The 17353-nt window shown below is 41.6% G+C and overlaps 2 protein-coding genes across 5 annotated transcripts in view; both read right to left on the bottom strand.

The window, feature by feature from the left end:
• LOC138958219 (uncharacterized) overlaps nt 1-1438 on the bottom strand; it is a 20855-nt gene extending 19417 nt beyond the window's left edge. For all 4 annotated transcript variants that reach the window (XR_011453340.1, XR_011453341.1, XR_011453342.1 and 1 more), the window contains exon 1: nt 1212-1438. The gene's annotated coding sequence lies outside the window, so the exon portion shown is untranslated. The remainder of the gene's footprint in view (nt 1-1211) is intronic.
• A 2664-nt stretch (nt 1439-4102) lies between these two features.
• LOC138958199 (intraflagellar transport protein 140 homolog) overlaps nt 4103-17353 on the bottom strand; it is a 38768-nt gene continuing 25517 nt past the window's right edge. Inside the window, exons 22-30 of the mRNA XM_070329288.1 lie at nt 17021-17153; nt 15017-15160; nt 14361-14489; nt 13112-13294; nt 12131-12331; nt 11638-11850; nt 10994-11157; nt 9566-9707; nt 4103-8956 (exon numbers count right to left, since the gene is read on the bottom strand). Of these exons, the coding sequence (XP_070185389.1) occupies nt 8714-8956; nt 9566-9707; nt 10994-11157; nt 11638-11850; nt 12131-12331; nt 13112-13294; nt 14361-14489; nt 15017-15160; nt 17021-17153 (1552 nt within the window). The 3' untranslated portion in view covers nt 4103-8713. The remainder of the gene's footprint in view (nt 8957-9565; nt 9708-10993; nt 11158-11637; nt 11851-12130; nt 12332-13111; nt 13295-14360; nt 14490-15016; nt 15161-17020; nt 17154-17353) is intronic.

Raw genomic sequence — 17353 nt, forward strand, 5'->3', positions numbered from 1 at the left:
ACAATTAATAACGAAAACTTATCTGGCTGTGTGTTTTTTCCACCTGCCACGAAGCCGCAAGCGAATGAATGATCATTATCTTTGATGGTGTATGCTTTTAATTAAGCGTTGTTGACTATGAATGTAGATGTAAATGCTTGTATAACTGTGTTTTAATTTTAAATGTGTCAAGCGCAAAGAGCATAATTGTAAAGTTATGATGTTGCGCTATATAAATGCTCATTTATTATTATTATTATTATTATTATTATTTTAATAATGATAATAAATAATAGAATTTAATCATTCTTTCACTCTAACAGAAAAGAACAGAAAAAAAGAAGAAAGAAAGAATAAGAAAATAAGAAAGAAGACAGATAGACAGAAAGACAAAAGAAAAAGGAAAAAAAAGGAAAAAGAAGAAAGAAAGAAAGAAAGAAAGAAAAAAAGAAAGAAAGAAAGATGAATAATACTTTTGTCTCAGCTGTTTATCTGTGTTTGTATCTGTGCGAGATCATACTGTATGAGTCGTGTAAGACAAATTTCTGTTCGTTACATTCAGATAATAAAGTTGTAGGCTTATTGAATTGAACTGAATTGAATTGAATCACTGTTATAAGTGCAATTTTACCGTCCGTCTGTTTATCCATTCGAGCAATCGAGACTCTTTAATAACGACATCACAGCCTTATAGGCTTGCCAACAACATGCCAATGATCGAATCTGTGCATTTCGTGTTGATCGAGGAGCTAAATAATCGAAGCGTTTACCACCACAACCCTCCAAGCATACTTAGCCACAATAAGAGTGTTCTTCACAGAGCATAGCCAGCTACTCACACGCACTTTTACACAATGTCAGAAGTGTTAGCCAATAAGTCATATCGCTGTCCACTATATTCATGGCTACTTCTGACCATTAAAACGTCATAGGTGTTTACCTGTGAAAAAGGAGGTCAATCTTTCACTAACGCACAGCAGTAGCTGTGCGGCTGTAGGGCTGCTTGCCCTCTTCAAACGAACACAAAGAAAAGCCTTCAAAAGACCACCAGCCAGATATACTTCAAATACCACACCGTCAGACCCACATAGCGCGAAGACGTTGCTTACCTTTCTGAAAGCATGTGTGCTTTATCATCACAGGTACGATCACTCTCTTACATACAGCACATCATCTTGTTATCGGTTCGTTACTGTTTCTATGGCAATGTTTAGCGCTTAAAAGCTTCTTACCTGAGCAACGTCAGCAAGTAACAATACTGTGGCCTTTGAAGCCGGCGAGCATGCAGGTAAAATCAGCACAGCTGCTGGAAACACACCTGGAAATTTCGCTGTTTACGTCTTGCTGTTGTGGCTATTATCCAGAGGCTCGGAGTAGAAGTGAAGGCGGGTGCCCTGGGCGTGTGGCTGTATAGTGTTGATGTCGAAAATCCAGGTCCGCTAACGTTAATGCTCGGCGAAAGAAGGCCAGAAAGACACAGGCGCCAGATGTTTGATCCTTTTTTTTAACTCGGGAATGACAGGGGTACGGGGTGGCGGTGTTATGTTGTGTTTGTATATTATGTAAAGTTGTTAAGAGGTTGGTTCATGTTTTGGCGTTCTGAACCGGTTAAGGTTTGTTTGTTTGTTTGTGTGTGTGTGTGTCTTAATTGTTTGTTTGTTTGTTTGTTTGTTCGGTCCTTCACTCGTTCGTTCGTTCGTTCGTTCGTTCGTTTGTTCGTTTGTTCCTTCCTACTTTCTTCCTTCCTTCTTTCCTTCCTCCCTTCGTTTCTCTGTTTTTTTCTGTTTGTTTGATGGTTGGTTGGTTGATATATCGTTGTTGTTGTTGTTGTTGTTGTTGTTGTTGTTGTTGTTGTTGTTGTTGTTGTTGTTGTTGTTGTTGTTCTTCTTCTTCTTCTTCTTCTTCTTCTTCCCTTGGCTCATAGCCCCTCCCCCCCCTCCCTATCTCCCACTCCTAAATTCCTGTTTCTATCTCTTTCTCTCTCATAAAATAAAAGACATGATAAACAATACCTAGGGAATGTAAACGTTCTTCCCCACTCTATTCATGTGCCCGTGCTTTTACCTGTGAATTTAAAAGATTTGCCACCACCTAGGTTAGGCCTATTTTTCTGCGACACTGCTCTTAGGTGTAAAAACATTGTCCACCGCATTTCATGTGCCTCCATAGTATTTACCTGCTGTTAGTGTTACCGAAAGAGGCCGGAGTTACCGTGGGGTATTCACAATGATGTATTTATAGAGTCTTACATCGTTCTATATTGTATAGCTCAATTTTCTGTCAAGGGAAGAAAACATCAACAGGGGGTGTATACGTTTAGCCGTATTGATCGCCATTGCTCAATTCTGTCTGTAGAACTGCGTTTTAATTTCTCAATCTTCCCAGCTGTCTTGTATATCATTGCACAATCTAGGTTGCATCGATGGCTGTGACTTTCCATTTTAGAAACTGATTAAAGATACAGTGGAACCTGCCTTTTATGACCTCCGAAAATCTGAGAAAATCAGGTCTTAAAAAGGAGGGAGTCTTAAAATGGGGGTACATTTACACAGGTTATGAACAGAAAGTCTGAGTCTGAAAATGGGGGTAGATTTACACAGGTTATGAACAGAAAGTCTGAGTCTTAAAATGGGGGTACATTTACACAGGTTATGAACAGAAAGTCTGAGTCTTAAAATGGGGGTACATTTACACAGGTTATGAACAGAAAGTCTGAGTCTGAAAATGGGGGTACATTTACACAGGTTATGAACAGAAAGTCTGAGTCTGAAAATGGGGGTACATTTACACAGGTTATGAACAGAAAGTCTGAGTCTGAAAATGGCGGTACATTTACACACGTTATGAATAGGAAATCCAAGAACCTAAGGTTTTAAAAGGGAGGAAGTCATATACTGGGGGTCTTAAAAGGAGGGTTCCACTGTTCCACCATTCTCACCTATGTAACTTCAGCAGGACCGACGACGCACTGCAGATTATCCCAGCCCGCTACACGTTGCGTGAAAGGAAAACTGGCCAAGTACTCATCATAATCCCCAACGCAGCATAAATAAATAATTGGCCGTGCGTCGTCTAGCTGTGCCGCTGAAACTGCGCAGGTATAATCATTCTGCCCTTAAGCGGTCAGGTTCACAACATATCCATCCAGGTTTTACATGGAATAAAAACATCCCTCTGCTTGGTACATACAGCAGCCCCTGTAGCGTATGGCCACCTGATATGTACGGCCAGATTTGCTTTGTATGCCAAACATCCTCCTCCTCATTCCTGTGTGGTTTGAGATCTTTTAGAAATGCATTTCACAGATTGCAACCAGTGTATATAAATAAAAAAAATTTAAAAAAAAAGATGAATAATAAAAAGATAATTCATAACTAAAATCTCACTCTGAACAGAAAGTACCCATGCCGTTGTTTTTGGGTAAGTGTCCAAGGGGGGGGGGGGGGGGGGGGTGGTCTTATCCCATGTTAAAGCCAATTAAAGCCAGATCTGAGATGATGAGTTGAGTGGTTTGCATGGGGAGGACTTTCCCTTTAAGTTGTCTTGGATATCATTGCACAATATTATTTAGGAGGCATGAATTGTTATGGCTTTTCATTTCAAAGACGGATTTGTAGGTGTCAGTCGATCATAAGAGATTATTGTACGTAGTTATAGTGTTGCACACCTTTTGTACATCTATTTGGATTTCGTAACCCTGCAGGCATACATGCTTGATCTTGTCGAAAGGTGAGAATTGGTGTGCGTGTGTGTGTGTTCGTGTGTGTGTTGTGTTGTGTTGTGTTAGTGTGTGTGTGTGTGCGAGTCAGCATGTGTATGTGTGTGTGTGTGTGTGTGTGTGTGTGTGTGTGTGTATGTGTGTGTGTGTGTATGTGTGTGTGTGTATGTGTGTGTGTGTGTGTGTGTGTATGTGTGTGTATGTGTGTGTGTGTGTGTCAGCGTGTGTGTGTGTGTGTGTGTGTGTGTGTGTGTATGTGTGTGTGTGTGTGTGTGTGTGTGTGTGTGTGTGTGTGTGTGTGTGTGTGCACATGCATACCTGAGAGAAAGTGTGTGCCTGAGTGTCACAAGACATCGTGTGTGTTTCAAGGCTCGCATGTAAACCCCTTTACAACAAAACTTGAAATTGAAAACCATTATTTTATTTCATGAATATCATTCTAGTTTGCTGGACATATCAACAGATCTTATAATTTGCATTTGTGCCCAAAACCAAGAGTAAAACAAAGAAAAGAAACACTTGAATGGCAACAAAAATTGATATGTTTTCACACGATGCGATCTGCAAAAGCTGACTGAAACGGAATCAAAATCCTACGACATTCCACCCACACACACACACACATGTACAATCATGTTCAAAATTAAATATCATCAGAAAACAGTTGAGATAACTGTTTCCCTTGATTCTTTATAGAAAATAGCAACAATGAAATGGACTGAGAGACAGAACTTGGATTTAGTTTGACGAGAACTACAAAGAAAAACAAGCAAACCAAAGAAAAGATACTACATAAGACATGAAAAAGTGTTCTGAGCACAAAATAAGGTAACAAATAATACCTTAACATAGATATGAAAAAGTAACAACACACTTGTTTGTATTTCAGAAAACATAAACACCAATTAACTTCAAACGCAGTTGATACTCAAATCACACGCACACACACACACACACACACACACACACACACACACACACACCTCAGAATATTCATACCCACATACAAGCAAGCACACATATAAACATATGCTCTTTAGTTTTAATATTTTGACATGCAGACTCACAGGGTAGTCATCTTATACAGATTGTTGTATACTGTATTATAAAAACATTATTCCATTCTATGTGACCCCCCCCACTTTCCCAACCCACACTCCCCCTTTTTACTCTCCGTTTATTTCTAACCACAGACACCCCCTCCTCCTTCTCTCCACAGTCACTTTCATGGTAAACCTTTTAAAACCAAAAACATAATTACAGTATTTTAACATAGATGTCAAGAAAATCATCACAGTTAGTTTTCTTTTACATTTTTTCCCCCTTGCACACAAAACACACACACTTCCAAACAAAAACATTACAGGCTCATTTTGTCTGCAAAATTTAACAGATCAATAAAATGACTGATTGATTTGTGTCATTGTGCTTGTGAGAATGAAAGGAAAACCTCAAAGCCTAGAATTCCTTTCCATAAACTGGAATGTAAGTACGGAACACTGAATACCTTGTTCTTTCATGTTTGGACGGATGAAGTAAATACACAGTTAAATATCCAGCAAACAAAAAATAAACAGTAGCAATAACAAATTAAATCAGTTTAAACAAATGAAAACGCTCACAGACCAAAGGAATTTTGCAAGATATTGATTAAAACCATTCTCAAAACAAACTAAGTATAGATTTCAAATGATAACAGCAAATGTACAGGGAATGATAAAATTACAGCGCATTCTGATAAATTGTGTGCTTTTGATAAGATGATACGTCCGTAAGTGAAAATACACATGAGTTTATTAACACCTTTTTACACCAACATACCAGAGCAAGAGATAATTCAGTGCACACTTACACTGGAAATATTTTCACGAGTATCCCAAAATCCCATTGTTTTGACATCTTAAAATTAGGGTTTCAAAATGCCCACACTCAAAACTGACACTGCTGCAAGCAAATGTGAATTATTTATCCAAGTAAATTGATGAATAAACAAATAAGCTTAACATTAAAAAAACAGAACAAAGTCTTACAAATACAATGAAAATATAATGCTGTTGGCATACTGTAAGCATGCTGGAAACAAAACTGATTAATAACATTGACTTAGCTAATTTCCATGACTGTGACCTAGCTCTTAACTGCCATTTCTGCAAACAAAATTCAGATCATTTGAGGCTAGGATTCAACAAATGTGGACATTGATGCAATTACAGCACCATGCATAAGTATACATGTACTTGGAACTGCTATCAAATTCCAAATATCTGTTTTCATCATGGACCTACTGATCCAAATGTTTGTATCTGGTTATGCAATCACAGTAGAAACTGACTACGTACAGTACGGTACCTGCAGCCAAAGTATGCTGTGGTTCAGAAAATTCAAGAACTGTCTTTCGCCATCAATGGTAAATTCACCATCTGAGGGGATAAAGTGCAAAAGCACATAAAACCCTGATCTTTGACAAAATACCTGAAAAAAAGAAAAACCATGAGGCTGAGATCAAAGACTAAAAGTTCAAATGATATGTGTTGCTTTAAAGTACACATGGTATAGTGGACGGACACTCATGTAAATAAGTTTTCTGTGTGACGCTGATTCTGGGAACAGAAGGAGAGTTTGGCTCAGGCATACAGCGTTGATATGTTATTCAAATCACACAAAGATACAAATTTGACATTTAATTTTCTGATTCACAAACACACAAGCCTACTCGCCTTCAACAATAAAACCCAGAATGAAAAAAAATGAACAGGTGTGAATAAAAAATAAAAATAAAAATGAACAGGTGTGAATCTCAATCACAACTTGACAATGCCACATCAAAATCAAGCTGCACTTATACAGATTATGTACTTAATACCAAGCAACTTCTTACACTCTAGCTATTCTGAAGGTGAAAATTATACTGAACACTTGAGAAAAAAAAAGGTACTAGCAGCCTGTGAAACAAATAACAATAAGTGCACGATAGATGTATAGGTATACTCTGACGTAAGCACAGAAGCACACTTAACTGTGTTGACAAGTTGTCATGCGCCATGCAGTTTATCAATTGTGGGAAGTATTTCTTAACAGGGCATTTTTGTCATCACAAATTCCCAACCTTGGGCAATTAAAGATTCTGTATTCGGTATTTAGACGGATTGGTCTTGGAATATTAATGCAGATGAAGTAGCAGAAATATGGCAATTAAAACCACCAAAACCATAACAAAGAGAATATAAAATGCACAGACAATTGTTTTTAATTAATCCATGAAGGCCAATTGCATGTATGATGCATTTACATAATTGACATAAACAGCTTTAAGTGCAAAGCTTTTATGAAAAAAATGACAGCGATGGAACTGATTTGGATTTCTCCCTTTCAGTGAATATCACAGAACCGCATTGACGTAAACAAAACACAAAGACAAGCATGCAATCATTTGATCTTTTCATGGGCTAATCTTCACTGACAATAATCTGCATTTTTCAAACACATTCAGTAATTAACAGCACACAAGAATCCACGCCTAACAGATCTGTACATGTGTTACTGATTAAATTCTACAACAGCCACCTGCAGGTTCAATTCCAACACGAGGAAAAATCCCATACAATTTTTTTCAAGATTGAGAAGATTCGACAGTTTCCATTTTCTTTTGAACGAATCCAGATCTAAAGCAAATGTTCTTAACTACACCGGTTCGGGGCAGTCTGGATCCTTGTATGGGCGACTTTGTAAAAAAAGAATAACAAAACACCAAAATACAAGCGCTCCCAGTACACCAATATCCACAATTAAAGAGAGATGCTATTGTAAGAAAACAGTTACAAGTCATGCAGTCAACCACAGAAGTCATGAGAAAGTCTACAAACACTGAAGACATTGCAAGTCTGTGTGATATAAAAATATGGAGGAAGAATTAGCTTACATGTGCATGTTTTGGACAGACAGACAGACTGACACAGACACAGACAGATAGCAAGAAAAAAGTGAAGAGAGAGAGGGGCCCGGTAGCTCAGTTGGTAGAGCACTGGACTTGTGATCGGAAGGTCGCAGGATCGAATTCGGGCCGGGACGGACACGGGTCAACTTTATGTGCAGACCCAGAGACGGAAGCCATGTCCCACCCCCGTGTCATCACAATGGCACGTAAAAGACCTTGGTCATTCTGCCATAAGTGCAGGTGGCTGAATACACCTAAACACGCAGACACCTGGGTAGCGCGACTCCATTGCTGCTAGCTTTCCACTGGGAGGAAGCGACCCGAATTTCCCAGCGATGGGACAATAAAGTAATGAAAATGAAATGAAATGAAATGAGAGAGGCACATGAAAAAACTATTTGCACAGAACTAGAAGTATATGTCAGCCCAACCCAGTCCACAATGAAAACAGATTAACAGTCTTTCAGAGAATCAGACACACAGAGTCCATACACATCTCTCTCCAGCAGTAGTTCAATCCAAGTGAACATCCACGACTGTTGTGTCAAGCATGGTAGTCTGGAAGCAGAGAGTACCCTCTAAAAACTTCTCAAACACAGTCTCAAGCCCAGTCAAAACCCAAGAACATTGTAGTCCAGAAGCATAAAGTACCCTCTAAAAACTTCTGAAAATCAGTCAAAACCCAAGAATATTTATCACACATTATAGTCTGGAAGTAGACAGTACTCTCTCGAACTTCTCAAAACTGGTCCCAGCCCAGTCAAATCCCAATAATATTTATCATACATTATAGTCTAAAAGAAGACAGTATAGAACTTCTCAAAACTGGCCCCAGCCCAGCGAAGATCTAAGAAAGTTGTGTCAAGATCTAAGAACATTGTCACACACTGTAGTCTGGAAGTAAAGAACACCCTACGAAAAACTTCTCAAACCCAGCCCCAGCCCAGTCAAGATCTTAGAACTTTGTGTCAAGATCCAGGAAGGTTGTGTCACACATTATAGTCAGGTAGCAAAGAGTACCCCAGGAAAACCTCTCAAACCCAGCCCAAGCCCAAGCCCAGTCAAAACCCAACCACCTTGTGTCACACATTATCACCAGGGGGGTACATGTCGTCTATAACCTCCTCCTCCACGAACTCTCCCCCTTCCTCATCCTCCGGTTCCCCTCCGCCTCGATTGAAGCCGTTGAGACGGTTGTCGGTGGCTTTGTTGGTGTAGGGGATGTCGAGGGCACGGTGGACGGCTTCGATGGTCTTCACGTTGACGTAGAAAGCCAGCTGGGACCCAGGAAGCCGAGACCGCATTTCTTCCAGAGCGGCGTAAGCCTGGGAAATGTTAAGGAAACATACCAACAGTGAGTCATGCAGAATCAATTTTAATTTGCATAAGATGAACACTCTCCTCTGGTACCACCACTATTTGAAACTGATTATCGATGATACTTATCTTACAATTAATCTTTATGAGTTTCTTTTAATAGGATTTTGGGGAGTAAAGATCTTGTAAAGTCCAATTAAAATGCAGTCTGTCTGTTTATCTGTTCTTGTTGCATTCCTTTCAGTTTCTCTGCTTGTCCATCCGCTACTTGAGATCAGGTATGTGGAAGTTTAGAAAACGCAAACAGCAACTCATCATATCCTTCATGAACACTTTGATGGATTCAGTCCTGCATAGCTAAATAACTTTAAACCATTAAGTCAGCAACAAAGAGTGCAACAGAATCACACTCACATTTGAATGACAGTTATCATTTTGAAAAGCACCAAAATCATACAGATTTAAATCAAAAACGTGTATGAATATCCCAGACCGCCCCCCCCTCCCCAAACACACACACACACACACATCACACACACACACACACACACACACACACACACACACACACACACACACACTCACACTCTCACACTCCAAGCCCTGGTTGTACTCACAGCCTTCCATCGTTCCTTGCGAGCGTAGTGCTCGATGAGGAAGCCGTAGATGTCTCCGATGCGCACGGCGGTGTCGATGTCTCGCTCCTCCAGTAATACCTGGCACTGCTTGGCTGCCTCTTCAGGGCTTGAGTCATAGGCACTGAATCCCATAATGGTAGGCAGCATTAAAACAATAGATTGGAGCTTGCTACAGTACTTTCTACTGCATGTTTTGCAATACAGTGAACACACCAGTTTAACCCTAACACTGGTGCAATTCTGGAACACATGTTACATAGCCACTGGTGAATTAACAGAGAGAAAAATAAAGAAAAACGGTCATATAGGTTTTCGCATCCATGGGAGGTAATCGGAACCGACCAAACAGACTGAGCCAGTAGCGCGACATTTGTCGTGACAACCGGGTGACAGTATAGGTACAGTAGCGCGACATATGTCGCGACAACCAGCCTAAGGGTTAAGATCCCCCAATTTAAGACTTTTCCCTTTTCAAGACCTTGGTTTTTTAGCTTTTCTGTTTAGAACATCTGTAAATTTACCCCCATTTTAAGAACGTACTTCTTTTTGAGAACTGACTTTTTCAGACCTGACTTTTTGAGACTGAAGGAGGTCTTAAAAGGGGGGTTGGTTTAAACAGTGTTTATTCAACAATTCATAGATAATTCAACATAATACATGTTAAGGATCAACAACAAGCTCAAGCTTATGGTGGTGACCCTAACAGGAGAATTTATCATAGGGATTACAATATGTTGCGACGAGGCTTTGACAAATATTTCTTAAAACCAAAACAAACAAGGAACAAACAAAATATGCATACATATGTATATGTTAAAAGGGGGATTCCATCTCACACGGCATTAAGTCTCAGGAAGTCTCAGGAAACATGAATACACGCATGCAGGAAAAAAAAAATATGGGTAGCGCCGTATGTATGGCAGCTCGCTTTCCCCGGGGAGAAAGCAGCCCGAATTTCCATGAGGGTAACCTCACTGGACTGTAAATCTTATATCCTATCCTATCCTATCCATAAGTATCAAACCAGCCAGGTATTTAAAAAGTAGCATGTTAGTCGTCTACTTCCATTCTTGTAATCTCCTTCCCCTTTCTAATCTTTTCCCTTTCTGTTTGAAATCTTCCGCTTTCCTCTGTGTGCTAGATGTAACCCCAGTACAGGCTTCAAATCTATTAGTTGCTGAATTCACTATCACACCCGCTAATGTCAACAATACACACTGGATATTATAATCATGATTGTCATTCACAATGCACACACACACACACGCACGGACGCATGCATGCACCCACGCACGCACGCAGGCACACACCCACACATGCAGCAACGCAACCACACACACACACAAAAACACACACACAAAGCAACAAAAACTAATCCACCAACACAAGAAATAACCCAAAACTGACCTGCGGGCGGTGACAAACTTTTTGATGAGCGTCATCTTCTGTTTGAGCTGCCCTAGGTTCTCTTCCTTGGCCACATCATCGCCTTGTGCCTTGCTCAGGCACTTGTACGCCTCGCCCAGCGCTCCCAGCGCCTTGTCGTAATTCTGGTACTCGTCTACCTCCACCTGTGGAACAAACGTTTGTCAGGTTCTGTAAGATTCGTTTTTAACGTTTCAGTGTTTCTAAGGTGGTGATTTATAAGTGTGTTTGAGTGTCTCACCGTGCTTTGTTGAGTGAATGTATGGGTGGGTGTGCGAGTGTGAATGGGGATGCGCATGATTGTGTTTGTGTGTTTGTGAGCGTTTCTACTCTGTGTGTGTGTGTGTGTGTGTGTGTGTGTGTGTGTGTGTGTGTGTGTGTGTGTGTGTGTGTGTGTGTGTGTGTGTGTGTGTGTGTGTGTGTGTGTGGTGTGTGTGTGGTGTGTGTGTGTGTCCATCATTGCATGTTTCTGTGAAAGTGAATGTGTGTGTGTCTGTGTGTCCCTATCAGTCTGCCTTTCTGTCCGCCTGTATGCCAGCGTCAAATGTTTGTTAGTACTAGTGTGTGCGAGTGTATTGTATCTTTGTCCTTTCATGCTAAAGAAACATTCAGACAACCCCACATACCTGAGAACAGGCCTCATAGAAGGAAGCCAGGGAGTCGAGCGCACGACCCTTGGTGTAGAAGCCGATGATGTTCTTCATGATCTCGGGGTCTTTGCGCCAGTCTAGAGACTGCAGGTAGTTAGCAGCCATCACGTAGATCTCCTTCTGCCGCGACACGCCGGCAAAGAACACAATCTTCTCCGTGTCGCCAGACTTAAGCAATGCCTTCATAGCCTGTGTGAAAAAAGAGAAACAAAAAGTGTGTACATTTCACACATGTAGACAGCAGTGAAGGCCAACGATAACAAAAATGCACACCTTCCCAAGGGCCTCCAGCAGCCCCCCCTTCACTCTTTCCACCTCCCACCTCACACTATTACCCTCACCTTGACCTTGTTGCCGGCCTGTGTGAACTTCTTGGTGGCCAGGTGGTACTGTCCCTGCAGCATGCACACCTCCCCCAGGGCCTCCAGCAGCCCCCACCCCTCCTTCCTCCTTGCACTATTACACTCACCTTGACCTTGTTGCCGGCCTGTGTGAACTTCTTGGTGGCCAGGTGGTACTGTCCCTGCAGCATGCACACCTCCCCCAGGGCCTCCAGCAGCTTGATGCGCTCCATGTCTCCATCTCCGTCCTTGCCCGGAGTCAGCTTCTCCGCCAGGTCCTCCGTGATCTCCACGTGCTGGTCCATGCAGATCTTCACCGCCTCCCAGTACTGGTAACAATCGTGTCACAAGTGAAAATGTGCATTTGAGTCCGCGCTTCGAATCAGAAACCAATAAAACCCTGACAAAACTCATTCTTCTTACCTTGGAAAGGTGTAAAATATCACACAGTGAAAACACTTGAGCAAACAAACAAGTTACAAAAGGCAGAACAAGTTCAGAAAAATAGTCAAGGATAGAACAGTGCGCCACACATGTTCACATGACGGATGAGCTCATGTCCTATGACCTCATGTCCTATGATGGATTCCTGCGTTCGCTCTCATGTGATCTCATTCCTCTTGGAATTGAGGGAGATAACATTTCAATTCACGTAAAAGAATTATGAGACAAATTTGCTGTGGATTTTCTAGAAAATGAAGGGACAAAAACATAGAAGAAGACTGTGCCTGGGCCTGAAATCAGAAGTGAAGTGAAACCAGAAATCAGTCAAAAACTGATTAAAAGTGGTACGACACAACTTGTGAGACCAATGATCATCACATATTTTTAAGACTTCAGTGTTGTTGCAAGTCCAGCCCTGGTTTGCCTTCTGAACTAAATTGACAGAGACAAACAAAAAAACCTTTCTTTTAATACTGCCTTTATCACTTGGGCAGAACAAAAGTTGTATGGATGACTGCCAAAAAAACGTTTGCCTTCCCTTGGTCACAATAATGAAGCAAGAGAACAACAACAACAACAACAACAACAACAACAACAACAACAACAACAACAACAACAACAACAACAACAACATCTGAACTATAGCCTTGTCTCCAAGCACTGACCTTCTTGCCAATGGCCAGCAAGTCCACAGCCTTGTCATGCTGATCGTTGTCGATGAAGAAGTTTGCGCAGCGTTCCAGGAGTTCAGGGTCAGCTCGCTCGTCAAGGTCACTGGAGATCATCTGAAGGGCGCCAAACTGCTTGGTGGTGAACGCCAGGTCCAGGGCTTTGGAGAAGTTACCCGCCTGTCCAGAAATCATGATAAAGGCAATTTCATTTCAGTGTGCAAGATTCTTGTTCAATACTATAAGGGGCCCGGTAGCTCAGTTGGTAGCGCACTGGACTTGTGATCGGAAGGTCGCAGGTTCGAATTCGGGCCGGGACGGACACAGGTCAACTTTATGTGCAGACCCAGAGACGGAAGCCATGTCCCACCCCCGTGTCATCACAATGGCACGTAAAAGACCTTGGTCATTCTGCCATAAGTGCAGGTGGCTGAATACACTTAAACACGCAGACACCTGGGTAGCGCGACTCCGTTGCTGCTAGCTTTCCACTGGGAGGAAGCGACCCGAATTTCCCAGCGATGGGACAATAAAGTAATGAAAATGAAAAAAAAAATGAAATAAGACTTATTGTTTTACTGTTGTGAGTGTAACAAACTAGCAAAACATGTATCAAAATAAATCATGATATCAGCCAAATGTCATTCTAGCATAAAAGATACTTTTTCCATGCTACTAAAACTTAAGAATATATTCGGTTATTGTTGTCTGTGCAACTAACAAACAAAATACATACAAAAATAAGCACAATATTGACCTACGAAACAAGCAAGATAAAACTACAACTGAAATGTTTAAAACATTTGACAGAAAGCAACGGTACAAAAAAAAGCACACATGACAACAATCAGATTACTTCATTAGGATCCGTTTCATCTAACTCACAATTTTAATTTTTTGCTAGATTATATCCCTTTAGAACGAGTGAAGTCTTGAATTGGAGGGTCCCAAAAGGAGAGTTCCACTGTACTATCAAAGCAAAAGGTAAGGCCAACAAACAAAAATAGTCTGTTTACGGTAACATAGGCAAAAATAATAGGGTCGGTAGGTCGGGATTTTTTTTATTTTTTATTTTTTTTACCCCCAAAAAACCATATTTTTAAGTTATTTTGCAAAAAAACAGACTTTTTTTCTCTTTTTTTTCTCTCCCAAATGCAAAAAGAAAGTCCAGGGTCGCGCGAAAAAATAGGGTTGGTCGGGATACCGTAAACAGACTATTTTTATTTTGTTGCCTAAGCATGATTACCTTGTGGTAGAGCATGACGGCCCTGTCCATGGTCTCGTGACGTTGCTCGTAGTAGCGTGCAGCCTCCATCATGTCCTCGGGCCGACCCATCAGCGCTAGGTTTACCAGCTGGTCCTCAAACCCGTGCTCCTGAAGCAGTCAGCATCATGTTTTCAACATTTTCGGAATACAGTGTAATTCATTTATTTGCGCCAAGATAAACAAAATTCTCATTACCATGCATTGATGATAATGTGAGTTTTCTGTGAGGTAATAGTCCATGCATATGTCCTTTCTCATTTCTATTTCTCCCATCCCTTGTTTAATTTTTTAAAATTTTTTTTTCTTCTTTCCAAACTCACTCTCACATTGTCTCCTCTCTCTCCCACTTCCTCCCAACATCCCTCTCCCACAGTAGTAATAGTACCCATTTCTTTTCTTGTTCCTCATTTTCGGTCAAGGCTTCCTTGATCTGGTTCTAATTCTCTCTCTCCCTCTTACCTTGCAGAGTCGGAAAGCGCTGCCAAAGGCCTGGGAGCATGTGAAGAAGTGGATGGCTTCATTGATCTGGTCCCGATTCTCTCTCTCCTTCCTTCCACTACCAACCCCTTCCCTTCCCTCCCTCCCCCCCCCCCCCCCCCCCCCCCCCCCCGATTCCAACACAGAATGTACATTACCTTGCAGAGTCTGATGGCGCTGCCAAAGGCCTGGGCGCGTGTGAAGAAATGGATGGCCTCCTTGATCTGGTCCTGGTTCTCGTACTGTCGCGCCAGGTAGTAGCACGCCGCTTTGTCACCTGTGTCGTTGCACACCTTGGCCGCCTGAACAGATTTTTGTGTCAATATTTTTGTTCTACACTCTGGAACCCCCCCTTTTAAGACCCCCTAACTTAAGACTCCATCCCTTTTAAGACCCCACAATTTAAGACTCCATCCCTTTTAAGACCCCACAATTTAAGACTCCATCCCTTTTAAGACCCCACAATTTAAGACTCCATCCCTTTTAAGACCCCACAATTTAAGACTCCATCCCTTTTAAGACCCCACAATTTAAGACTCCATCCCTTTCAAGACCCCACAATTTAAGACTCCATCCCTTTTAAGACCCCACAATTTAAGACTCCATCCCTTTCAAGACCCCACAATTTAAGACTCCATCCCTTTTAAGACCCCCTAACTTAAGACTCCCTCCTTTTTAAGACCCCCTAACTTAAGACTCCATCCCTTTTAAGACCCCCTAACTTAAGACTCCATCCCTTTTAAGACCCCCTAACTTAAGACTCCCTCCCTTTTAAGACCCCTTAACTTAAGACTCCATCCCTTTTAAGACCCCCTAACTTAAGACTCCATCCCTTTTAAGACCCCCTAACTTAAGACTCCCTCCCTTTTAAGACACGCTAACTTAAGACTCCATCCCTTTTAAGACCCCCTAACTTAAGACTCCATCCCTTTTAAGACCCCCTAACTTAAGACTCCATCCCTTTTAAGACCCCCTAACTTAAGACTCCATCCCTTTTAAGACCCTGTTTTCTCAGACATTTTGTTCATAACCTCTGTAATTTTACCCCCATTTTAAGACTCCCTCCTTTTTTAAAACCTGATTTTCTCAGATTTTTTTAGGTCTTAAAAGGGGGGTTCCACTGTATCAGCAAGACATCATCCTACTTCAATGACAACTCTGTATACAGGCTAACAAAGAGATGATAATTATGCACTGCCAAAGCTGTATTTGTCAATTGTGTAACAAAACATCATTGCAAGCTAGATTTGAGACAGTTTGTGCTAATCTCTCTCTTTCTCCTTCCTTCTTCGTCTCACATCATATGACGTTAAATCTGTTAATCATCTACAGAGCCTATACATGATGAGATCTTGCAGACGTACAGTCAAGCCTGTCTGTAACGACCAGCCAAAGGGACCAACTAAAAGTGGTCTTTATGGACAGGTGGTAGCAGTGGAAAGGTGAAAGATATAGCAAAAAAGACTTGTTGTGGATCCTTTGGGGTGCTCGAAATAGACAGGTGGTCATCATCGAGAGGTGGCCGCAAGGGCAGGTTTGATTGTACTACACCAGACAATCAGAAATCCCCGTAACAAGCCTGTAGCCCGCTCAATAACCAAAGATTCACTGCTTGATTGACCCATTTTGGATCTGTGTCCTAACAGGGTATAATCACGCTGACTATCTTCTTCTTCTTCGTTCATGGGCTGAAACTCTCACGGCTTGTATGACGGTTTTTACTCTGCCATTTAGACAGCCATACGCCACTTTTGGGAGAAGCATGCTGGGCATTTTTGTGTTTCTATAACCAATTGAACTCCGACATGGATTGCAGGATCTTTTCCGTGCGCACTTAGTCTGGTACTTGCGTGTACACACGAAGGGGGATAATGCACTAGCAGGTCTGCACATAAGTTGACCTGGGAGATGGGAAAAATCTCCATCCTTAACCTAGCTACCAGGCGTAGCAGGGATTCTTCTTCTTCTTCTTCAACGTTCCCGGCCATACATCTAGATGTCCAGTCCAGTGTTGAGTGCAAATCCCGCAGTCAGCCGCAGTGATGCCGCTGTCCCCGAAGCAGGGATTCGAACCCATGACCTTCCACTTGGGAGGCCGACGTCATATCCACTAGGCCATTGCGCCTGTTTATGGCTTACTATCAAATCTGTGCAAATCTGACCTTTTCCATGTCCCCACAGTAGCAGTGGACTCGGACGAGAGAGAAGAAGTCCTGAGCCGTCTCGTAGTACTGGATGGCTCCATCCATATCTCCCGTGCTCTCCATGAACTGTGCCCACCATCGCCGTAACGTCCTGAATCAACACCAAGTCAAGTTCATTTTAACACGTGTTTTATCAAACATACATCATCAGAAATGATTGAAGTTAGTTCCCTTTATTTCTACTACTTTATATCTACATTATTTCCTTTTTTACTAAGAATGGAAAATGGTCAAAAAAGAAGGGACCAACTGATTTTGCACATCCAAAATACACCAAATATTGGAAGATTA

Source organism: Littorina saxatilis, linkage group LG2, assembly GCF_037325665.1.
Source record: "Littorina saxatilis isolate snail1 linkage group LG2, US_GU_Lsax_2.0, whole genome shotgun sequence".
NCBI lineage: Eukaryota > Metazoa > Mollusca > Gastropoda > Littorinimorpha > Littorinidae > Littorina > Littorina saxatilis.